The 21414-nt window shown below is 46.5% G+C and overlaps 14 protein-coding genes and 2 non-coding genes across 16 annotated transcripts; 7 read left to right on the forward strand and 9 right to left on the reverse strand.

The window, feature by feature from the left end:
- Positions 1–380, reverse strand: CYBJADRAFT_167995 (uncharacterized protein). The gene is made up of 2 exons (XM_020215170.1): positions 174–380; positions 1–98 (listed from the first exon to the last, which is right to left on the reverse strand). Exons 1-2 carry the CDS (start codon positions 266–268, stop codon positions 32–34), a joined length of 162 nt encoding a protein of 53 aa, XP_020069951.1. The 5' UTR covers positions 269–380; the 3' UTR covers positions 1–31.
- Positions 1–819, forward strand: CYBJADRAFT_93544 (uncharacterized protein). Its single transcript, XM_020218022.1, has 3 exons — positions 1–34; positions 220–266; positions 339–819. Exons 2-3 carry the CDS (start codon positions 260–262, stop codon positions 653–655), a joined length of 324 nt encoding a protein of 107 aa, XP_020069950.1. The 5' UTR covers positions 1–34; positions 220–259; the 3' UTR covers positions 656–819.
- Positions 820–1054: 235 nt separating this feature from the next.
- Positions 1055–2713, forward strand: CYBJADRAFT_173437 (uncharacterized protein; the record flags this gene model as incomplete). The annotated part of the gene is made up of 1 exon (XM_020216464.1): positions 1055–2713. One exon carries the CDS (start codon positions 1055–1057, stop codon positions 2711–2713), a length of 1659 nt encoding a protein of 552 aa, XP_020069952.1.
- A 756-nt stretch (positions 2714–3469) lies between these two features.
- DRN1 (Drn1p) lies at positions 3470–5024 on the forward strand (the record flags this gene model as incomplete). Its single annotated transcript, XM_020216465.1, has 2 exons — positions 3470–3480; positions 3539–5024. 2 exons carry the CDS (start codon positions 3470–3472, stop codon positions 5022–5024), a joined length of 1497 nt encoding a protein of 498 aa, XP_020069953.1.
- Positions 5025–5158: 134 nt separating this feature from the next.
- Positions 5159–6628, reverse strand: DBF2 (serine/threonine-protein kinase DBF2; the record flags this gene model as incomplete). The annotated part of the gene is made up of 1 exon (XM_020212750.1): positions 5159–6628. One exon carries the CDS (start codon positions 6626–6628, stop codon positions 5159–5161), a length of 1470 nt encoding a protein of 489 aa, XP_020069954.1.
- A 608-nt stretch (positions 6629–7236) lies between these two features.
- Positions 7237–8298, reverse strand: PRP31 (U4/U6-U5 snRNP complex subunit PRP31; the record flags this gene model as incomplete). Its single annotated transcript, XM_020212081.1, has 1 exon — positions 7237–8298. A coding segment is annotated over one exon (1062 nt), but the record flags the coding sequence as incomplete, so codon positions are not given.
- Positions 8299–8844: 546 nt separating this feature from the next.
- VAS1 (valine--tRNA ligase) lies at positions 8845–12028 on the forward strand. The gene has a single exon (XM_020215171.1). It carries the CDS (start codon positions 9310–9312, stop codon positions 11971–11973), a length of 2664 nt encoding a protein of 887 aa, XP_020069956.1. The 5' UTR covers positions 8845–9309; the 3' UTR covers positions 11974–12028.
- A 17-nt stretch (positions 12029–12045) lies between these two features.
- On the reverse strand, positions 12046–12713 carry RRP46 (exosome non-catalytic core subunit RRP46; the record flags this gene model as incomplete). The annotated part of the gene is made up of 1 exon (XM_020217159.1): positions 12046–12713. One exon carries the CDS (start codon positions 12711–12713, stop codon positions 12051–12053), a length of 663 nt encoding a protein of 220 aa, XP_020069957.1. The 3' UTR covers positions 12046–12050.
- A 104-nt stretch (positions 12714–12817) lies between these two features.
- TPC1 (thiamine transporter TPC1) lies at positions 12818–13933 on the forward strand. The gene is made up of 2 exons (XM_020215172.1): positions 12818–12966; positions 13023–13933. The coding sequence occupies exons 1-2, from the start codon at positions 12884–12886 to the stop codon at positions 13798–13800; spliced, it is 861 nt and encodes a 286-aa protein (XP_020069958.1). The 5' UTR covers positions 12818–12883; the 3' UTR covers positions 13801–13933.
- A 230-nt stretch (positions 13934–14163) lies between these two features.
- On the forward strand, positions 14164–14250 carry CYBJADRAFT_t105. Its single transcript has one exon. It is a non-coding gene; the product is annotated as a tRNA-Tyr (tRNA).
- Positions 14251–14489: 239 nt separating this feature from the next.
- CYBJADRAFT_173444 (uncharacterized protein) lies at positions 14490–15014 on the reverse strand (the record flags this gene model as incomplete). Its single annotated transcript, XM_020216466.1, has 1 exon — positions 14490–15014. The coding sequence occupies one exon, from the start codon at positions 15012–15014 to the stop codon at positions 14490–14492; it is 525 nt and encodes a 174-aa protein (XP_020069959.1).
- A 298-nt stretch (positions 15015–15312) lies between these two features.
- Positions 15313–15705, reverse strand: CYBJADRAFT_128547 (DOPA 4,5-dioxygenase family protein; the record flags this gene model as incomplete). Its single annotated transcript, XM_020212776.1, has 1 exon — positions 15313–15705. The coding sequence occupies one exon, from the start codon at positions 15703–15705 to the stop codon at positions 15313–15315; it is 393 nt and encodes a 130-aa protein (XP_020069960.1).
- A 295-nt stretch (positions 15706–16000) lies between these two features.
- HEM12 (uroporphyrinogen decarboxylase HEM12) lies at positions 16001–17151 on the reverse strand (the record flags this gene model as incomplete). The annotated part of the gene is made up of 2 exons (XM_020216882.1): positions 16001–17034; positions 17100–17151. 2 exons carry the CDS (start codon positions 17149–17151, stop codon positions 16001–16003), a joined length of 1086 nt encoding a protein of 361 aa, XP_020069961.1.
- Positions 17152–17530: 379 nt separating this feature from the next.
- CYBJADRAFT_173447 (uncharacterized protein) lies at positions 17531–18838 on the reverse strand (the record flags this gene model as incomplete). Its single annotated transcript, XM_020216467.1, has 1 exon — positions 17531–18838. The coding sequence occupies one exon, from the start codon at positions 18836–18838 to the stop codon at positions 17531–17533; it is 1308 nt and encodes a 435-aa protein (XP_020069962.1).
- A 1267-nt stretch (positions 18839–20105) lies between these two features.
- CYBJADRAFT_t114 lies at positions 20106–20176 on the reverse strand. The gene has a single exon. It is a non-coding gene; the product is annotated as a tRNA-Gly (tRNA).
- A 391-nt stretch (positions 20177–20567) lies between these two features.
- CYBJADRAFT_168004 (uncharacterized protein) lies at positions 20568–21271 on the forward strand. Its single transcript, XM_020215173.1, has 2 exons — positions 20568–21069; positions 21124–21271. The coding sequence occupies exons 1-2, from the start codon at positions 20989–20991 to the stop codon at positions 21193–21195; spliced, it is 153 nt and encodes a 50-aa protein (XP_020069963.1). The 5' UTR covers positions 20568–20988; the 3' UTR covers positions 21196–21271.
- The last annotated feature ends 143 nt before the right edge of the window (positions 21272–21414 follow it).

A 21414-nucleotide genomic window follows, 5' to 3' on the forward strand; every position in this document is an offset into this window, starting at 1 on the left:
CTGTTCTTACCACGAAGAGTCACCTCTACCACTAACGAAAATCGAAGGCAATGATTGGGCTGGGAAAAGCAGAAAAGCTGCTGATCAAACGAGTTACTAGGTATGTTGAATTGAGGATAAGGGATGGGGGATTGGAAGATGAACACTACTAACACACTTATACAAATGACAACAGATGGTTGCTGGGTGCCTTCACATGATAGCCATTACACTGGTCTGATATCCCTTGTTGTTCTTTCTCTCGAATTGGCTTATTAGCATGATCCATTTTGTTTTTTTTTTGCTGGTCACGTGATATTGGTTGGTTTCTGGTAAGTTTCTGGTAAGTTTATCTTTTTCATTTCAGGCTTTCTTTCCATTTCAGGCTTTCTTTCCATTTCGGGCTTTCTTTCCATTTCAGGCTTTCTTTCCATTTCAGGCTTTCTTTCCATTTCAGGCTTTCTTTCCATTTCAGGCTTTCTTTCCATTTCAGGCTTTCTTTCCATTTCAGGTTTCATTTTCGCCTCATTTGCACTCTTACATCTTCCTGCATCCTGCAATGCATTCTTTATTTATAGTTTTATGCAATTTTATAAAACCTAAAATAAAAAGAAATTTAAAAACGAACAAAATAATTTATTATTATGTAATCAAACCGATTTCGAATCTCGTTTAGAGCACACCCGACCCGGGATTCGTTTAGCGCACACCCGAACCCTTCCGGTATTGTTTTGACTCCGGATTCAGGTGTTCCTACCAACGTATTATGTAAGCAATTATCACGCAGGATTTTTGGAAAAAATTCGGAAAAAACCTCGATCATCTCCGTAACCAGTGATAAGTGCAACTATGTTATATGTATTAGCCATGCGCATCTTGGACAGTACCAGCCGCCTTTGAAGATTTGATCTCACAGGATTCTGATGCTGAACACTCAGAAGGTTCTGCCTGTACGAATATGCGTTGCTCTAAGACCCATGTGGTGATATGATATAAAAGGACGCTGGATCCACTCCCAATTCCATTAGAACAGTAGTAAGCTAATCAACAAACATAACCTTATATATCACTCGCTATGGTTTCTTTAAAGGCTATCGCTGTTGCTACCTTGGCAGCCGTTGCTACTGCTCAGTACTCCAACTCTACATCTTCTGATGTTCCATCAACTTTCTCCATCAGCTCTTCTTCAAGCGAGGAAGATGTTGCTACCTCTTCTTCCGAGGACTTCATCATCTCATCCTCCACTTCCTCTGAGGCTGTCCGTACCCCATACATGACTGGTTACTTGGATGCTGAAGGTGCTCCAACCTTTGAGATCTACCTTCCAGGAAACATTGCCACTTGGACCAACGTTGAAGTCCAAGGTTCCAACCCTGATTCTCCTTATGTCTTCAGTGGTGTTGATGTCAATGTCGACTCTGAGGTTGTCGGATCTGGTTCTTACACTGATGACACTTTCTCCGCTTCCTACGACCAATCTATTGAGTACGAGGAGGACTTGATTATCTACATTCACGCTGTTGCTACTGGTGAAGCTCCATACAGTGCTATTGCTTCCGTTGCTATCACAGTTCCAGATGAGAGCAGATTGAAAAAGAGAGCTACTATTACTCTCGATTTCGAAGCCTCTATCGACCAGGATGCTAGCAGCATCTCCTCTGTTGAGAGTTCTTCTTCCGCTGAGGAGTCTACTGAGTCTGAATCCTCTGCTGAGTCTGAATCCTCTGCTGAGTCTGAGTCTTCTTCCGAGTCCGAGTCTTCTGCTGAGTCTGAGTCTTCTTCCGAGTCCGAGTCTTCTGCTGAGTCTGAATCCTCTGCTGAGACCATCACCTCTGAAATCACATCTACTGCTACTGCCAGTGACATTTCAACCACCGTTGTTACTATCACCTCCTGTTCTGACAACGCCTGCTCCAAGACTGCTGTCACCACTGGTGTCACTGTTGTGACTGCCACCATCTCTGGTGTTGTCACTGAGTACACAACCTACTGCCCACTCACTGCTGATGAGACTTCTGCTGAAGAGACCACCACCGTTGCTCCAGCTTCTGAAGTTTCTTCTGTCGTCACCACCACTGTTACTGCTCCATCTACAACTGTTGTTACTATCACCTCTTGTGCAGAGAACCGTTGTGAGGAGAGCACAGTCACCACTGGTGTCGTCGTTGTCACATCCACTCCAGCTGAGGGTGAGGTCACTATTTACACCACTTACTGCCCATTGACCAGCGCTTCTTCTTACACTACTGTTATTACCGTGACTCCAACTGAGGCACCAGCTACTACCGAAACTGGTGAGGTTATTACCACTGAGGTTACCACCGTTGTTACTGGTACTTCTGAGAACGAGGAGACTGCCTACACTACTGTCGTCACCGAGGTTACTACTGTTGGTGCTGAGGGTACTACTGCTACTGCTGAGGGTACTACTGCCACTGCTGAGGGTACCACCGCTACTGCTGAGGGTACCACTGCTACTGCTGAGGGTACCACCGCTACTGCTGAGGGTACCACCGCTACTGCTGAGGGTACTACTGCCACTGCTGAGGGTACCACCGCTGCTACTGAGGCTACCACTGCCACTGAGGCTGCCACTGCTACTGAGGCTACCACTGTCTCCACTGTTGCCAGCGGTGCTGAAGGTTCTGCCTCCGTCTCCACCTACGAGGGTGCTGCTGCTCAATTGAGCGCCGGTGCTGCTGCTTTGGCTGGTTTCGTCTACTTGCTGTTGTAAGTCTGAGACGATGCTATCGTATAATTCTCATTATACCATCAACATTCATTCGCTCAATGATGGAACAATCCTTCATTAAACGTCTGATTCCTATTTTCATTTTCCCTTCATTTTCTTTCTCAACTGTTGTTTCATAATATTTATCTTCTACCGAGTGAGGAAGTCAACTGTTTTTGGTTCATTTGCATATCACTCAATCTTATTTCAGGTTTTCGCTTACATATAATGTACTCAACTCCACGAGGGGTATCATCTTCGATCACCACCTGCTGAGTACATGTCAACTTTGTTCTCATTTATCCACGGTTGGTCATGTCATGTCGTGTTTATAATTCGACTACAGGAACGAACGCTTTTGCATGTTTTACTTAAAGATGGGATACACGACTTCGTATATCTCCAGTTTTTGGTCACTGTGTTGGCGATGAGCTGTTGGACTCCAGCTGCTTTGTCGTTGGACTATGGCTAAACTTTCAAGTTCAATCTATTAATTAATCAAAAATCCGGTCATTGTAGTAACTTTCCTGCTGGTAGAGCCTATAAAGAATGTGAGGACAAATTGAGAAATAGACATGTCCAAAGAGAATACGTACGGTTTAGTATAATTTCCCTTTTCATCTACTTTTTAGACCCTATTCGTAAAAAAAAAACTTTTCGAATTGCATGAAGCACTTGCATTAGTACTCGGTGTATGTTTACACATCGTTGTTGCACTTCAATTCATAGGAAGTTAGCCACGTTATAACCCGAATAGAGATGGCCAAGATGTAAGCGAGTCTTGCGGCTTACCAGAGATGAGAGCCCTTTTTATTAACACCGCTTTAGCATTGTGCTCCATCCTGATGCTTCTAAGCTAAGCTCGATAGCGACGAAGATCAACGCTTTGAACAAGAAGTCTGGCCCGTTCGACCCTATCATCCTCATAGGAGATGCCCTTCCTGAGGAGGAGGAGACGCTGTCTACGGTGAGGTTTGAGCCCCAGATTCTGTGTGCTCCTGGCTCACAGTCGTTGAAGTACGTAGGAGATGATCACAGAGAGCTTGAAGGTTCCAACATTTCGTACTTGGGGAAATACGGGACGCTTACAAAGGCAGATGGAATAACAATCGCATTCGTCACTGGAGATGAAAAGGTCCTGGACGACGAGATGGAGCAGATTCTCCAAGATCTCAGGGGAAAGAAAGTTGATGTGCTGATCACATACCAATGGCCTTATGCAATTGCCAATGAGAGAGAGTTGTTCTTTGGAAATACAAACATCGATAGAATAGTCAGACAGACACAACCACAGTACCATTTCGCAGTTGGATCCAACGTTGGAAAGTTCTTTGAGCGCCCACCATTCCAATGGAGCGACTCTTTGACGAATACGAGGTTCATATCCTTGGGAGAATTCGAATCTGGCGATAAGTGGATCTACGCGTTCAACATCAACGCTACCCAGGAGCTGAAACCACCAGCAAATTTAACACCAAATCCTTTCGAAACAGAGGAAGTTACTCAACCGAAGAAACGTGTCTTTGAGGAGCCTTTAGCTGATGATACATCGAAGAAGATAAGGCTCAGGAAAGTCGTCTCACCGGAGAACTGTTTCTTCTGTCTATCGAATCCGAAGTTGGAATCTCATATGATAATATCTATTGGAGAACATGCATACCTAACCATAGCAAAGGGCCCATTGACTCGACCAACACGGCTCATGAACTTTTCTGGTCATTGTATTATCATTCCAGTTGCTCATATACCATCGCTGGACTCATCCTACGACAACAAGTCTGTTGTCGAAACACCTCTCTACAACGAGATCATGAGGTATCAAGTGTCACTTGTCAAGTTCTTTGATTCCTTTGAGCTTGCAACGGTGTTTTTCCAGATCAACAAAGCAGATTCTGTGCATTTCCATATACAATGTTTTCCCATCCCAGCAGACTTTCTCACAAAGTTCTCATCAGTATTGGAAAGAAAGTCAAAGTACAACAACGAGAAGCTGATACAGAACACCAAGCTCATGTTTCAGAAGTTTGAGGATACCGAGGACCCCAAATACTTGGAGTTCATCGACTCCAAGAAGGACTACATCAGTTTCACGTTGTTCAACAGATCAATATCCAAACAGGAGGTATACATCACTTATATCGACTGTTCAAAGTCCCTGGACTTGCAGTTTGGAAGACGAGTGTTGGCAGACTTGTTACAAACACCAAAGAGAATCAAATGGGACAAGTGTAAACAGAGTAGAACAGTTGAAGAACAAGAGACCGAGGCTTTTAAAGAGAAGTTCAAATCGTACGATTTCACCATGGAGGGTTGATTACGTGTACTCAACACAATACTCGATATAAGAAACATGAACCACATTGTGATATCGAAACTAGAGAAATCAATAATAAAACGGTATTTAAACAATTAACAATAACAACCGGGCACTCAAAGTCATGGCAGTACTCAATATAGCGTAGAGAATGGATCTCTGTGATTGGTTTCAAACATACTTCTGATATTACTCAGCTCTCCCTTATGCTTGAACGTGAATCCAACAAAGTTTGGTGGTTTGATATTACTCTGGCCTGCAAGCTTTTGTACATGCTTTTGCTTGTTGAAGACTTCGGCGTACTTTGCCATATCTCCTTCATTATCGAAATCGTCAAAGTAGCCAGCATCAAGATCGGAGTCCAATGAAGGGACGAAAGGCGGTGATCTATCTCTGATGTTGTCAAAATTGACACCATGGAAATAGTGGCATCTCTTCACCTGTTCAAAGTTCTTGTATCTCTGTTGACTATCTGCAATCAAATGAACTAACAAGTCCCAAGTTCTGTCACTAAAGACATATGTTCCATCGTTATTTCTTGGTCTACGGAAGTACGTTCTCCAGTTCTTCAAATTCGAATACGTCTCTTCAGTGGATTCACCACTGAATGGAGAAAACCCACACAAGCACTCAAAGAGCATGCAGCCCAAGGACCAATAGTCAACTGTTTTATCGTAGGCGTAACCTTTGACAATGTCGATGGCCATATAGTCTGGCGATCCAACTACCGATTTGGAATAGTTGAGATCGTTTTCTCTCAAAGTCTGGTATATTCTTCTTCTCTCCTGCATTGACCTTTGCAGTCCCTGATTTGCAGTGAACTTATCGCCAATCTTCTCCAATCTGATCTTCATTGACTGAATTCTTTCGTCAGCAATGGTACCACATGCCAATCCAAAATCTGTCAATTTCAAATGGCCCTTGCCATCGATCAAAAAGTTCTCTGGCTTCAAGTCTCTATGGATGAATCCTGTCTTGTGAAGGTCGTCCAATGCTGCAAACATCTCAGCCATGTAGAATCTTGTGTGAACAGGAGAAAGGGTGCGACAGTTACTCAACAACGTTCTGAAATCACCACCAGGGACAAACTCCATACCCAAGTACACGCTTTCAGTGTCCTGGAAGGAGTACAACAACTTCACCAACCAGTCGCTTCTAGAAGCTGCTAAGATCTCCCTTTCAGTGAGCAAATGATCAGTCTCGTTCATCTTCACAATCATGGATTTGGAAATCACTTTCAAGGCACAGATCTCCCTGGTGTCTCTCTTTCTCGACAAGTAAACCTGGCCGTAACCACCTTGACCAATCTGCGTGATTATCTCAAAGTCTTTGTTCTTTGGTTTCAGTCTTCTCTTACGCAACATCGCGGTCTCGTTGTTTACGTACGATCTCCACTCCATGTCAGGGTTTTGCGATCTGTGCAAGTTGTTGAGCACCGTCTTCGTACGCTCCCTTCTCGTGATGATGTAGTCAAAGTAATCACAGTAGTAGTCCAAGAAGTACATCTGACATACGTTAACCATGCGCTTGTGCTTACTATTCAACTTCTTCTTCGAAGCCTGTGACTGCTGCTGCTGCAACTGATGTTGAGTCCTTGGTGGCATCAGCCTGCTACTTTGCGGTCTCAAGGGGCTCGTCAGTGGGCTTTGATATGGCTGGTGCTGTGCGCGTGACTGAGCAGGAGAATACTTATTCTGGGACTGCGGACTGTTCTCTTTGTTCAAAGGAGACCTGGAGGACTCAAACGTGAACCGATCTTGCTGGAATTGGAGATCCTCAAAGCCCTTGGCCAACTCATCGCCGTGGTTGACGTTTGCTGACTTGTTCATCCTGTTACTGAAGAAGTTAGCAACCATTGCCGTTGGATGCTGTCGACGTGCTGGGATTTGGAGTGGAGGATAGAAGAGAAACAAGTCAATTATGAGGGATAAGGGGATGTTTCAGCTGTGCCATGGATGTTTTTTTGTGTGTTTTTGTGTGTTTACCTTTTTCCGTTTTGGGAACACTGGGGGGGGGGAGACGACGATTGACACCCGTGCACCTAAACACCCGTGCACCTAAACATCCGTACACCCGTACACCGATACACCCAGACACCCATCCATCCATGCCATTACCTCATCTCACCTCATCTCAATTCTCGTCTTCAGCACACAGTTCACCGTTTCACCCTCTTCTTAGCAGATTCGTCCGATTCCCTTGGTAAATTGATAAAATCCTGGTTGAAAAAGTTATCAGTGTTCACCGTGCCATTGGAATTTTGTAGTCTATTCTTCATTCCCTTGGACATCTTTGCCTTGTTGTTGACATTTTGAGGAATACGAGATAGAGAGCTGAGCATTCCCAGCCCAACCTCTTCGCCAAAGGCATCGGTGACGGTCTTTTCCCTTTGGCCAAAGACAACTCGGTCCTGTGCTTTCCTCAAGTCGGATTGTTCAAACTTTTGTCTCAACTTTCTGTAACGTTTCCCTCCTCTTTTCTTTGCCTTTCTATCAATAGGCACTGGTAATGCCTTTGTCGCAACGATCTCTGGAGGCTCCTCCAACTTGGCAATCTTCTCCAGGATCTCCTGTTTCCATTTACGCCCCTGTGATCCATCTGGTATACTCTCCGAGAGATCTATCCTTGCAGCGAGGACGAGCTTGCCCGATGTGATTCTCATCGCCTGCTTCATCAAAGCAGGTGGTACTGATTGTATCAAATCACTGTGGTAGAGGAAGCCCTGCTGTTGAACCCCATGCTGGCTGACAGACTTAGAGATGGTTCTTCTGTTACCCAGCCCAGCCACATTACACGCAGGTGTCTTTGCAAGGTCGTTTATCCCACCAACCAGACCCATAAATTGGGCAGCAGTCCGTGCCCCCACAATGGCAGTCACATTGGGCAGAAACACAACCAATCTCGACGAAACGTACTGTTGGATCTTCACCTTCAAATCTTCGAGTTTCAGGAGTAATTGACACCTTTGAACAACAGTGTCTAATTCATCCTGTGTCAAGGGAATAGAAGACTCCCTTGCCTGTAGAGCAGACATCGTCAGCACCAAAATCCTCTCTTTCCCCAGGAATGACAGCTCTTCAGCGTCAATATCAAGGGAGTTCCCCAATGTCATCACAACTTTGGCATAGTCCAAAGGTTGTGGAATTAGATATTGCAACTCTGGGAACCTCTTTGCATACTGATTCTTCACGAGAGTATGGAGCTCCTGCTGTTCAGCAGAGACATCCACAGAGATCTCATTCGCACTGATCAGGAAATCGTGCTCTTTACTCCTATCGATCCTCTGAGACGAGAACTGCTCAATCTGTTGTAGTATAGGCTCAATCTTCGCTTCAATAGTAGATGAGAATTGCACATCTGCTGGTGGGCTCTCGAGCTCCACGTCCCCTTCCTCAACCTGCTTAACCTGCTCAACTTGCTCATCACCATCACTGTCCAAGTCTGAGAGTAAATCGTCAATTGCCATTGTATAATTGCACTCTTCTTCCTCAACTTCTTCGTATAATGTCCGCTGCTTGGATGTGATGAAGTATGCTCATCCCGTCAACGCTTTGTAGCCTCCTACGACACGTGAAGATTCCAGCTGCTAGGCAGGGCGTGCCCAGAATTACGCAGACCTCGATCTCCAAATGGCCGTGCCGTGCTGAGAGTTACGCCACTGAAAAATTTCACTGATGAGCTGAAAAATTTCACTCAAAAAAGAGTCACCAGATTCGACGGCTTTGACCAGCGCTGTATGTTCATCAGAAGGCTTCCACTGGTTATCAATAGAGGCAAGCAACTACACAGACTGTACACGATGAGTACAAATCCAGAGCAGCAACAAGCGGCGCCAGCTGCCGGTGCTGAGCCAAAGGTGAAGACCGAGAAGGAGCTCGAGAGGGAGAGAAAGAAAGCTGAGAAGCTTGCAAAGTTCCAAGCTAAGGAGGCTAAGAAGGCGGAGGCTGCTAAGAAGAAGGCCGAGTCCACGAAGCCAAAGAAGGAGAAGAAGGTTGCTGAGCCTGTGCCGGAGTTTGTCGACACCACCGTGAAAGGTGAGAAGAAGGTGCTTGTGTCCTTAGAAGACCCGGCATTGAAGGCGTATGACCCACGTAACGTTGAGAGCTCGTGGTATGAATGGTGGGTCAAGCAGGGCTTCTTCGAGCCTGAGTTTGCTGCTGACGGCTCTGCCAAACCAGAAGGTACCTTCTGTATCCCAGCACCTCCACCAAACGTCACAGGTGCCCTGCACATTGGCCATGCCCTCACAGTGTCCATCCAGGACTCCTTGATTAGATTCAACAGAATGAGAGGCAAGACCGTGCTCTTCCTTCCAGGATTTGACCACGCAGGTATCGCCACCCAGTCTGTTGTTGAGAAGCAGCTGGCCAAGGAGAACATCTCCAGACACGACTTGGGTCGTGAGGCCTTTGTTGAGAAGGTTTGGGAATGGAAGGACGTGTACCATGACAAGATTAAAACACAGTTCAAGAGCCTTGGTGCCTCTTATGACTGGAAGTTCGAGAAGTTCACCTTGGATGATGACTTGTCCAAGGCTGTGACCGAGGCCTTTGTCAGATTGCACAGAGAAGGTACCATCTACAGGGCTTCCCGTTTGGTTAACTGGTCTGTGAAGCTTAACACAGCCATCTCCAACTTGGAAGTTGACAACAAGGATGTCAAAGGTAGAACCTTGCTCTCTGTTCCAGGCTACGACGAGAAGGTTGAATTTGGTGTGTTGACGTCCTTTGCCTATCCAATTGAGAACTCGGACGAGAAGATCATCGTGGCCACTACACGTCCAGAGACCTTGTTTGGTGATACTGGTATCGCAGTTCATCCTGATGATGCTCGTTACAAGCACTTGCACGGCAAGTTCGCTCTCCATCCATTCCTCGACAGAAAGGTGCCAATTATCACCGATGCTGAAGCTGTCGACATGGAGTTTGGTACTGGTGCCGTTAAGATCACACCAGGTCACGACAACAACGATTACAACACCGGTAAGCGTGCCGGTCTCGAAGTGATCAACATCTTCACTGATGACGGTCTGCTCAACGAGAACTGTGGTGAATGGGCTGGTATGAAGAGATTCGATGCAAGAAAGAGAGTCATCGAGGCCTTGAAGGAGAAGGACCTCTTCATCGAACAGAAGGAGAATGAGATGACCATCCCAATCTGCTCCAGATCTGGTGATATCATTGAACCATACCTCAAGCCACAGTGGTGGGTTGCCCAAGGTGACATGGCCAAGGATGCCATTGCTGCTGTCAAGAACGGTGAAATCAAGATCACTCCAAAGTCATCTGAGGCTGAATACTTCCACTGGCTGGAGAACATCCAAGATTGGTGTATCTCTCGTCAACTGTGGTGGGGTCACAGATGTCCAGTGTACTTTGTCAACATTGAAGGCGAAGAGCATGACGATCTTGATGGCAACTACTGGGTTTCTGGCCGTACGTTAGAGGAGGCTGAGGAGCAGGCCAAGGAGAAGTTCCCAGACAAGAAGTTCACATTGCACCAGGATGAGGATGTCTTGGACACCTGGTTCTCGTCTGGTTTATGGCCAATCTCCACGCTTGGATGGCCTGAGAAGACCAAGGCCCTCGAACAGTTCCATCCATGGTCCATGTTGGAGACTGGCTGGGACATCTTGTTCTTCTGGGTCTCCAGAATGATCCTCATGGGCATCAAGATGACCGGCACTGTTCCATTTAAGGAGGTATTCTGCCACTCCTTGGTCCGTGATGCTCAAGGTCGTAAGATGTCCAAGTCGCTCGGTAACGTTGTCGATCCAACTGATGTGATTAACGGTATCTCGCTAGAGACTTTACACTCCAAGTTGCTTGGAGGTAACTTGGCTGCTGCTGAGATCGAAAGAGCCAAGGCTGGACAGAAGGAATCTTATCCTAATGGTATCCCACAGTGTGGTACCGATGCTTTGAGATTCGCCCTCTGTGCTTACACCACTGGTGGTCGTGATATTAACTTGGATATTCTTCGTGTTGAAGGTTACAGAAAGTTCTGTAACAAGATCTACCAGGCCACCAAGTTTGCTCTCATGCGTCTTGGTGATGATTATCAGCCACCAGCCTCTGAAGGTCTTTCTGGCAACGAAACGTTGGTTGAGAAGTGGATCTTGCACAAGTACACCGAGACTGCTAAGACCGTTACCGAGGCCATGGACAAGCGTGAGTTCTTCACTGCTACGTCTGCTATCTACGAGTACTGGTACCAAGTTTGTGATGTCTACATCGAGAACTCCAAGTCTTTGATCCTGGACGGCTCTGAGGCCGAGCGTAAGTCTGCCAGAGACACCTTGTACACCTCCATCGATGGTGCCTTGAGATTGATCCACCCATTCATGCCATTCATCTCAGAGGAGATGTGGCAACGTCTTCCTCGCCGTGCTACCGAGACTGCTGTGTCCATTGTCAAGGCCAAGTACCCAGTCTTCACCAAGGAGTTCTACAACGCTCAAGCGTTTGAGGACTACGAGACCATCTTGGCCATCACCAAGGAAGCCCGTTCCCTGTTGTCTCAGTACAACATCTTGAAGAACGGTAAGGTGTACGTCGAGTGTTCCAACGAGTCTCAACTTGGAATGGTTCAATCCCAGAAGGAGTCCATTGTCTCTCTGATTAAGGCCATCAACGAGGTTGAAGTTGTCAAGTCCGCTTCTGACGTTCCAACTGGTGTTATCCTCCAGGCTGTTACACCGGAGATCAACGTCCACGTCTTGGTCAAAGGCTTGGTTGACATTGAAGCCGAGATCACCAAGGCCAAGAAGAAGATTGACAAGACCCAAAAGCAAAAAGAGTCCATTGAGAAGACCATCAATTCCAAGGGTTACTTGAGCAAGGCCTCACAGGAGACCATTGATCAAGATAAGACCAGATTGGAGACTGCTATTGCTGAAATTGAAGGTTTCGAGGCCACCATTGCCAATTTGGAACGCTTGAAGTTGTAAGGCCGTTCCTGAGGTTCTCCTACTTATATACATACAGAATTTGATGGTACGTTAGATATAAACTTGATTAAAAGTGGCTATTGTAGCTTCCACACGAAGTCCTTCGAGATCTTTGCCTCAATCGTGGATCTGAAGTGTCTGTGATGGGCCTCCACGGACTCAGTGCCTCTGGCCAACACACTGTAGAGCTGTGTCTCCGTAAACGAGCCAATGCTATCGCTGAACAGCAGCGAGTCTACCTTAGCATCCCTTATCGAATAGCAGACAACATGTGAGCTCTTTGACTGTCTCAGGTCAAGCGGAGTAGGATTGGTAATCACTTCACCGTCCTGAGCAATGGCAAAGGACTCAGCAGCGAAGGAGCACTGGAGAGCAACTCCTGCGTCTATCAGGGCCAAATAGGAGCCGTTGATGATGGACGCAGCCTCTTTACACGTGTATCGTTCATCTTCACCACTTTCCAGCACCTGAGCGACGATCTGAATCAGCTGTCTTGGATACGACGTCGTCAGTATCGTCTGTGACAGCACAGAGCGTAGCTTGTTCTCCAGTAGCTTCTCCCTGGTGTCAGCTACACCAACATCAGCACGCACAATCACCTCCAATGCTGCTGCTGCCGGTAACTCTTGTCTCGCCTTGGGCTCAATAGGCCCAGAAACAGATACTATGGCTCTCGTTTCACCGTGCACCAGGTCTGCTGAGCCATCAACTCTCGTGAGAACGGTGGTTTGTGATTCCATGCTTGCTTAATTAGTACCCAGCTGGTGAGTGAAAGCCGGAGAGGAAGCTCATCGCCGAAGTTTTTTTTTTGCCTACTACTGCCTCATCGAGATTTTTCACTTAAGCGTTGTTGAGCCTGGTGTGTGTATTGTTATAGCAACTCATAGCCATTGAGAGAGAGAGAGAGACGATGAAGGATCACTTAAGCCAGGGAGAGGAAGTGCCAGCGTGGAAGTCGATGATTGCCGGGTCGTCATCAGGGCTGGTGGCCAGGTAAGTGTGCTCTACTATTATGTCTCGTGCAGTATAGGCTAACCGGCTAATGCTAGAACATTCACTGCACCGTTAGACGTTGTGAAGATTCGACTACAACTTCAGGTGGACGGCAGCAAGTACAAGGGGATAGTCAAGGCCATGAGGACCATTGTGAGCGAGGAGTCTGTGTTTGCCCTGTGGAAGGGAAACGTTCCAGCCAGTGTGATGTACGTTATCTACGGAGCATCGCAGTTCACGGCGTACACAGCTCTTAACACGTGGATGTCGCACGCAGAGCGTGACTATGGGATCCAATTGGGACAAGGATTACACACTTTCCTTGTTGGCAGTGTTTCAGGCAGCGTGAGCACCGTTGTTTCGTACCCGTTTGATCTGCTGAGAACGAGGTTTGCCAATAGCCCGAACTTCCACAGCTTATATGACGTTGTGACGAAGATCTACGCCAATGAGGGCCCAAGGGCGTTCTTCAAAGGCTGTAACACTGCGATGGCATCCATCTCGCTGTACACGGGTCTGCTGTTCTGGTCATATGAGTACTCAAGAGCGCTGGCACGCGCATTAGATGGGTATTCTTCATGGGCAGAGCCGGTATGCGGGTTCTGCGCAGGTGTGTTTGCCAAAGGTGTTGTATTCCCACTTGACCTTATACGGAAGAGATTGCAGGTCAGCAAGAAGCTGAGGCACAGCTTCACAGAGGTGCTCGTGCAAGTTGCAAAGAGAGAAGGGCTCAGAGGGTTTTACAAGGGATTCTTTGTATCGATGGTGAAGAGCGCACCAACGTCTGCGCTTTCGATATGGAGTTACGAATACGTGATGAGACTTATGGAGTGATGATTGGGACTGTGTCGTTGGGGGTGAACTGGACACTGTGAACGACTTGGCATGGCATACACAGCGACTGTATACATATAGCGTACATATATAGAGGTTATTACAAGGACAGGAGGGTATCTGCATTCACGGGCCTCAACATCTATACACGGTGGAATTAGCGCATGAATAGAGACAGCGACACCGAGGCACACGGCAAATGAGGCACACGTGAACGTGTAGCATATGGCGATGGATACTCCAGTGCGAAGCCAATTGGATCACGCTGTCAAAACTGATACTACCACTCAGTATCGGTATGGACATATTTACTAGCCCACCACACCTAAACACAGATGCGCTAACCTTTCGCTCAAGAAAAACCTCTCGGTGGCCAAGTTGGTTTAAGGCGTCAGACTGTAATGTTACAAAGTCATCTGAACATCGGGCGTTCGAATCGCCCCCGAGAGATTTTTTTTTGCTGCCACGATGGCTTGAGGGCCTATACATAGATGAAGAATGGTACGGATGTAGGGCATACAACACGGCCAATTGACTGTAACTACTATACACGGATCTCGCCAAAGCGTCAGTGTTCCGCTGAGACAGTCAAGAGCCCGCTGGAACGCCCCCTTAAGAGCCCTGCTCCCCCAGAGATCCAACATATACACAATCCAACATACACACCACCAACCTAACATTCAAACACACTAAGCAGACGGCAGAACTTCACCGTGGATCCCAGAACTGTGTACATCGTGGCGATGGCGGTGCTTGATGTGTCTCAACAGGCTGCTGGAGCCAGTGGTCTTAACCGTGGCACTATCTATGCTTCCCAGCTCACGTGACGAGTCGTGGTGGCTGCTCCTGCTTTGACGTGTACCCACACTTGAGCCATCAAACAAAGACTCGTCATAGGGTGGTCCACTGAAGGTCCGTGTTGACACCGACTCAGTGGTCCTTATGGTCTCACGCCTTAGCAGCGGTGTGGAAACCGTGGTGGCACGCTGCGTGTCAACCAGATTGTGCAGTTGTGAAGAAGACTCTGCAATCTCGAGAGACTCCAAGTCCACACCGTCCTCTCTAGGTATTGGTTTCCTGTATACGAACACACCGTTATCACCACGGCCCAGAGCCTCCTCCTGCGCGTAAAAGTCCTGACGGTCTCGTAAGACTGAGAACCTCCATGTTGCCCCCGTCGGTGGTACGTTATTCAGCTCTTCGTCAATGTGCATCTCCAATGACGCCTATTCGATACAAAGCAACCTCAAACCACTGACTCGTCGATGTTTCACATGATCTCCGTTCATTATAACACCATTTTTCTACAGCTCGTTCCAAATCCTCTCGCCAGCACGAGCACTAAACACCATGCGTGGAATCGTACGTTCCAGGTCCCCAATCAGCGAGTGATGCATGCCTGTACAGCCCCCCTGGTTTTAGCGCTCCTGGGAAGAGCACCTTGGCCTAATTGAAGGATTCTACACGTCTACTGCGAGTTCAAAGAGTACATTTCCGCTTATGTTACCTTAATCAGTGTACACTTTTCTCCAACAGTTGGAGCTTCAGCTGCTTCTTCTCTCCCAGCCACAGGGCGTTCTGCGTGTGGTCTTCCAAATCTCCCCTACCGGATCTCGGATGTATCAGCACGCTCAGAGGGCCATGGTTCAGCTGGTAGAAGTTCAACAGCTTGAGGAAGGTGGCCGGGTCCCTCGTGTCTGACTCGAACATGCCGTAGCCGTCTGGGTGAGGCCCCATTTGGTGAGGATGTGTCTTGAAGAGGCGGCACTTTGTCGCTGCGAGCTCATCTGCGAACTCCTTCTGTATGGCTTCCTTGAAGGCATTGGCGAATGCGATCTGCTCAGCGTCGTCGTCTTTGAAGTAGGTGTGGAGGTCGAAGGAGACAATGCCGTTGTGGAAAGACATCTTGCGCTGGCGTGTCAGTCTGCTTCACTGGCTGCTTCACTGGCTGCTTCACTGGCTGCTTCATCACACAGCTGAGGTCGTACGGGGATCTCGAGACGTATTTATAACATATGCCCGCTCGAGTGCTTGCGCTGCTGTGGACGGGACACATGATTACTAACAATCTGAATAATCATCGTCATCAGCGTGCATCAATACACACTGCGACATTTGTAAGCGTGCTACGCAACCGTCAATTGATACATGGAGCTATATTAGAGACTATATACAGACATGGTGAGGGCAGACGGACTGATCATTGGGCACCAATTCTATGGCACTCTTTCAGGAAATGACGGATCTTCTCAGGGTCCATGAAAGGATGTGTGCCGTGGCCAAAGTTGATGATGTAGTGCTCCTTACCACCACCAAAGCCCTTAATCATGGCTTCGACTTTCTTCGTGATGGTCTCCTCGGACCCATACATCACACCTGGGTCCAGGTTACCCTGTAGTGTAACTCTTCCGTTGGAGAGCTCCACTGCAGCAGCAGGGTCATAGGACCAGTCCAGGGAGACGCATTGGTAGCCGGACTCACAGAGGTCCTCCAATGCGTACCAGGAGCCCTTTGCAAACACCGTCATTGGGATATCTTCCTTCACACCGAGCTCTTTCAAACGTGGTGGCAGCTTAGAGGAGATTTGTCTGAGATATGGTAGGGAAAACTCCTTGAAATCATCAGGGCCCAGTTCACCACCCCATGATTCAAAGACCTGAAGCATCTGTGCACCTGCAACAACTTGCTGAGCTAGAAATTCCATTGCAACGTCTGTGATTCTTTGTAGAAGCTCGTGACTCTGCTTTGGGTACTTGAACAACCATTCCTTGGCGAATCTGAACATTTTCGAGCCACCGCCTTCAATCATATACACCATCAAGGTCCATGGAGCACCGCAGAAGCCCAGAAGTGGCACTCTGCCTTCCAATTTCTTTCTGGTCAACGTGATGGACTTGAATGCCCAGTCTAGTTCCTTCAGAACATTGACATCCTTGCTCAGCTTCTCCAAGTCCTCTGGCACCCTCAATGGGTCTGTGAAACGAGGGCCAACCTTGTCAATCATTTGGACGTCCATGCCCATGGCCTGCGGAATCACGAGGATGTCACTGAAAATGATTGCGGCATCGATCAGCCCATCAAAGTGATCTATTGGCTGAATGGTGATTTCAGAAGCAATCTCAGCGTCTCTACACGTTTCGAAGAAGTCACGGCCACCTTTGACCTCATGGTACTCCGGCAGATAGCGCCCAGCTTGTCTCATGATCCACATGGGAGGTCTTTCAACCTTTTCACCTGTACTCCAGCAGTTAGTCCTCTGCAGTTTCAGCAGTAGCACACAAAATCGGAATGTTACGAACCTCTAGCAGCTCTAAGTATCAAATCATTCTTCAATGGAGGGAACTCGGTCATTGTTACTGTGTGTGAGGGTTCTCTCCAGCGTTGGTTTGGTTTAATTTGGATCAAATTGGTTCAATTTGGTTCTCGAGAATGAAGCGGAGGCGGAAGATTTTTTTGATGGGCGACAGCGGCGGAGTTTTTAACCCAAAGGGGATAATTACGATTATATAATTATATGATATGATAATCATAACAAGAACCATACTCACGTCATCTACAGCTATCAAGCGCCAAATGGAGACCAACGAAGTGTTTGATATAATAACAAGACAAAAGATAATAATACTATGTAAATGTTGATGAAGTGAACCCCCTTGTGCGTGGATATGGTATAAGCTGTTATCAATGCTGTTGGTATTGGTGATGGTGTTGGAGTTCCAGATAGATCGAATCATTCCACAGTGGCTTCCAACTTGATCTTCTTCCTCACTTGCACATCGTCTTGCATCGCAGACAACTGTTGTTTCAACTCGTCTTCTCTCTGCTTAGCCAGCGACTCAGCTGCCTCCAGCTCCTGGATCCTCGACTTGTACAGATCGTTAACCAGCTCCAGCTCCGAGATCCTAATCTTTAACTGAGATATGGAACTCATCGATTCTTTAACGTCGGAGCTCTCTACCGATGAGGTGCCGGTACCAACGCTAGTCACCGTGGCACTGCTCGTGGAACTCGTTGTCGTAGTGTTTATCGTGGAATTTGAACCAATCTTTGAGTCGTTGCAGCTATTACCATTTGCAAGCGAGAAAGCAGACGGATTTGATAGGGAGTGTTGTGGTCCAAAGCTCGGTGATGAGTAGAAGCCCGACACAGGGTTCATCAGATTTGGGAACTTTGGACATGAGCTGTTAGTGTTGTTGTTGCTGCTGCTGCCGTCAAGAGTTTTGCTATGGCTGGACTGTGGAACTTGTAATGCCGTTGCAGGTGAAAAAGGTCTCTTTGAGAATGGCGTTGTGTTATTGCCAGGATCATCCAAGTTCAAAGGTCTTAATAGCGATTCTGACGACCCGCTCTTATCGTTAGACAAAGTCTCCAGTACCCCTGCTGCTGCCTGCGTTTGCGCAAGCTGTTGAGATACATTGCTGGACTTTGGCGTCGTACTCAACAGCAGCGGTGACGTTATAGCTTGCAGATTTGAGGCAAACTGTGTAGGAACAGAGCTTGGATGGTGCAATGGGACGTGTTGCTGTAAATGGGAAGGTATATGTGGATGGAAGCTCCCCTGAAAGAATGGTGATTTTGATATTGCTGGACCAGACGCATCAACACCGTTCCCACCATTGCGTGGTAGCAGCGGCACCAACCCGGGCGATGTGATGTGCTGTTGTGGTTCACCGTTGGCCAAGGACTCGTTTCTATCGCTGTCGAACTCCCCATTAGAGCCCTTTGACCCTTGCGAGCCTGGCGATGATCTCTTCTTATCACCGTTATCCTTCGAGCGTGACTTCTTATGCCCGTCTTTGGCCTTCAACTCTGGTGTGTTTGGATTTGATTTGACGTTCCCATTGGCGTTCCCATTATTCTGTGAATGCTTCACCCTATTTCTCGACTTGATCACGTCTGTCTTCAGAGAGATCGGTCTGGGTCTCCCGTGTAACTTCAGGAACAATCCACAGGCATTGCACAGGACTTGCCCAGTTTCATCACGTCTCCATAGAGGCGTCGTCGACGTCTTGCAATTCTTACACACCGGCGTGGACATACTTCCGTGTATCTGTGTCTGTGTGTGCTATGGCTCTCCGTCCTGATAGATCTCTATTCCCTCCCCTGTGTATGGATATTGGGGCCCTTATCACCTGTGTAATCGATCTGTGCCTGTGTGCTGTCACCTCGACGTAATCTTTTTCCTCACTGCTGAACGATAAATGGAAGGTGAAGAAAAGTATTATAAGCGCAAAAAAAATAAAACTGAAAGTGAAAGGACTGTGGTATCTCCTGCTGTTTGAAGGCTTCTATTTCAAACTATTAGACATGTAACGTGTAGATGCGCAGGCTGGTATGGATGATATGGTGTTTTATGATAACAGAAGAGGGAGTAATTCGGACAAAATTTTTTTTTTTCGTTCTCACTGTCTCTGTGTTTTTTGTCCAGTGTCCCCTCCACCAAACACACGTCGCAGCGGTGAAAATTTTATCAGCAGATTATATACGTTAGAATTCGTGTTGTGCAAGGTGACATGGAATGTGAATAGGAATTGTCTGAGGACAGGGGACAGGGGACAGAGGACAAGAAACCAGGGACAAAATGACAAAACGTAAAGGCTCGCTACTGTAAAGACAACGGCACCTCTCCATCCAGTACATATCTGTGTAGTTTGCACCTGATAACATGGGGTACACAACAACAAAGTCCTGGGTGTCTGTGCTTCTCCTATCGCCCTTATCCGGATTAGATGCGAAAAAGCAACTTGCGACTTGGATCACTTGGATAACGGTGCAATGGTTTACTGAGGCCGGGGGAAAAACTAAGAGACACACATACACGCTTGTAGGCACACACAGTTATACAGGTTACACAGGTTACAACCACGTCACTACCGAGTACATGTAATTGGAACACCTCTGTTGTCTAATCTCAACGATCTCGAGGCCTCCAACGATAACGTGGACTTTGTCCATTTTTAGTCGTTTCTTTTTTCCGCCTTTTTTTGTACTTTCCGCTTTGTTTCCACTCTGTTTCCGCTTTGTGTCTGCTTTTGCGGTATTGTCAATTGCCTAAAAGAGGCACTTTTGCAAACATTTGCGAAAGTCAGTGGGGAATCCCTCATCCCCGGGTCAGTTTAAGGGAATTTGAGTGGTCATTCGAGGGCCATTTGCGAGAAATCCCAAAGTTTCACTGTCCCGGGAAGTCAAGAATGCCATAATTTGTTGTGCAAACGATAAAAAGTTAACGGAGCCCTGCCGATAAGGCAGGGCCACTTTTTCAGTATCGAAATTCCGCGTTAAGCGTGAGATTGAAAAAAAAAGAATGCGCGAGCCCGGAGTCGAACCGGGGGCTCCAAGATGGCAACTTGGAATTTTACCGCTAAACCACTCGCGCCTGTAGTTGCTTTTTAATTCTTCAGTCTTTTCCTGATGATGAGAGAGCAAAAAGTTGCATATCAGCGATAGAATGCATTTAATTCCATGTGTTAAGGTCCATGATTATAACGTATTAACCTATCAATTAACAACCCACTGTTTCTATTGTGAATGAGTTTATAGAGAAATATTGGAGTGATACTAATAAAAATAGCAAACCGCCTTCAAATTCCCCCAAAGTCTATCAAAATGTAACTAATATTTGAAAAACAGGCTCACAAAGGTTGAACTTGTAATCTTCAATACAAACTGAGATAGACCAATTCTTAGTTTGTACGCTATAATCAAGAAAAACATATTAGAATGATACTTATAAAAATAGCAACCCCCCTTCAAATTTCCCCAAATTATACCACAATGTAGCTCTTACCTTAATTGAGAGATATACAAAGTATGATCATGTTACCATCAATACTTCCTGAGATTTGTTCATTCATAGTTTGTATGGTATAATCAAGAAAAAGATATAAATTTGCTTATATCTCAGCAACAAAACACAATTTGCCAAAACTGACGAGGAAAACAAAAGAACATATCTATATCATCATATATAACAACTTTCAGCTTGATTGGATCAATGGTTGTTTTACAATAAATCACAACGTTTTGCATTACATATGTAATTCTGATTCTTCGTTGCCTCAGCAATCGTAAAAATGTTAGGATTTTTCTAATTTCCGCTGCATTGTTTACATTTTGAATTCTTATCAACACAAAAATGACACAAAACCAGTACAGCTTTATACACAGGATTAAGAATATCACAGAACAATGGCCAAGAACAATAGGTTGAATAATAAAGGCAAAAATCCCAGAGGGCGTCCAAGAAGGATTCGGAGGACTCTTAATGGGGTCATCTAATGACGTCCTCAACCTGAAGAAGAAACATCAGCGGCCAATCCAGAGCCACAGCGGCAAGTTCAAACGAATGGAGGTACGAGACAACTAGAAAACTCAGTAATCATCGAGACAGACTAAATGAGCTGTTATGAGAGCAAGGTATGGAGCGAAAAAAATATCCAAGTTCTGTCACAGAATACCCATGCAGAGATCAGAGATGTACTACAACAGCCGCCAATACCTGAACCTGAACTAGATAATGGAACTATGGCCGATAGAATAAGAGATAGATGAAGAAACGCAGCACAGGTAGCAGAAAGAGTGTTATAAGAAATTAGATGTGATGGTGCATTTGAT

Source organism: Cyberlindnera jadinii, assembly GCF_001661405.1.
Source record: "Cyberlindnera jadinii NRRL Y-1542 unplaced genomic scaffold CYBJAscaffold_8, whole genome shotgun sequence".
Lineage (NCBI taxonomy): Eukaryota > Fungi > Ascomycota > Saccharomycetes > Phaffomycetales > Wickerhamomycetaceae > Williopsis > Williopsis jadinii.

What these genes read in the sequence shown, in the direction of transcription:
- CYBJADRAFT_167995 (XM_020215170.1), bottom strand. Translation starts at nt 268, where the DNA reads ATGGATCATGCTAATAAGCCAATTCGAGAGAAAGAACAACAAGGGATA. An exon ending in AAGGCACCCAGCAACCATCT is followed by an intron (nt 99 to 173) that starts GTTGTCATTTGT and finishes TTCAACATACCT; the next exon opens with AGTAACTCGTTTGATCAGCA.
- VAS1 (XM_020215171.1), top strand. Translation starts at nt 9,310, where the DNA reads ATGAGAGGCAAGACCGTGCTCTTCCTTCCAGGATTTGACCACGCAGGT.
- TPC1 (XM_020215172.1), top strand. Translation starts at nt 12,884, where the DNA reads ATGAAGGATCACTTAAGCCAGGGAGAGGAAGTGCCAGCGTGGAAGTCG. An exon ending in TCATCAGGGCTGGTGGCCAG is followed by an intron (nt 12,967 to 13,022) that starts GTAAGTGTGCTC and finishes GGCTAATGCTAG; the next exon opens with AACATTCACTGCACCGTTAG.
- CYBJADRAFT_168004 (XM_020215173.1), top strand. Translation starts at nt 20,989, where the DNA reads ATGGCCAAGAACAATAGGTTGAATAATAAAGGCAAAAATCCCAGAGGG. An exon ending in TTCGGAGGACTCTTAATGGG is followed by an intron (nt 21,070 to 21,123) that starts GTCATCTAATGA and finishes GCCAATCCAGAG; the next exon opens with CCACAGCGGCAAGTTCAAAC.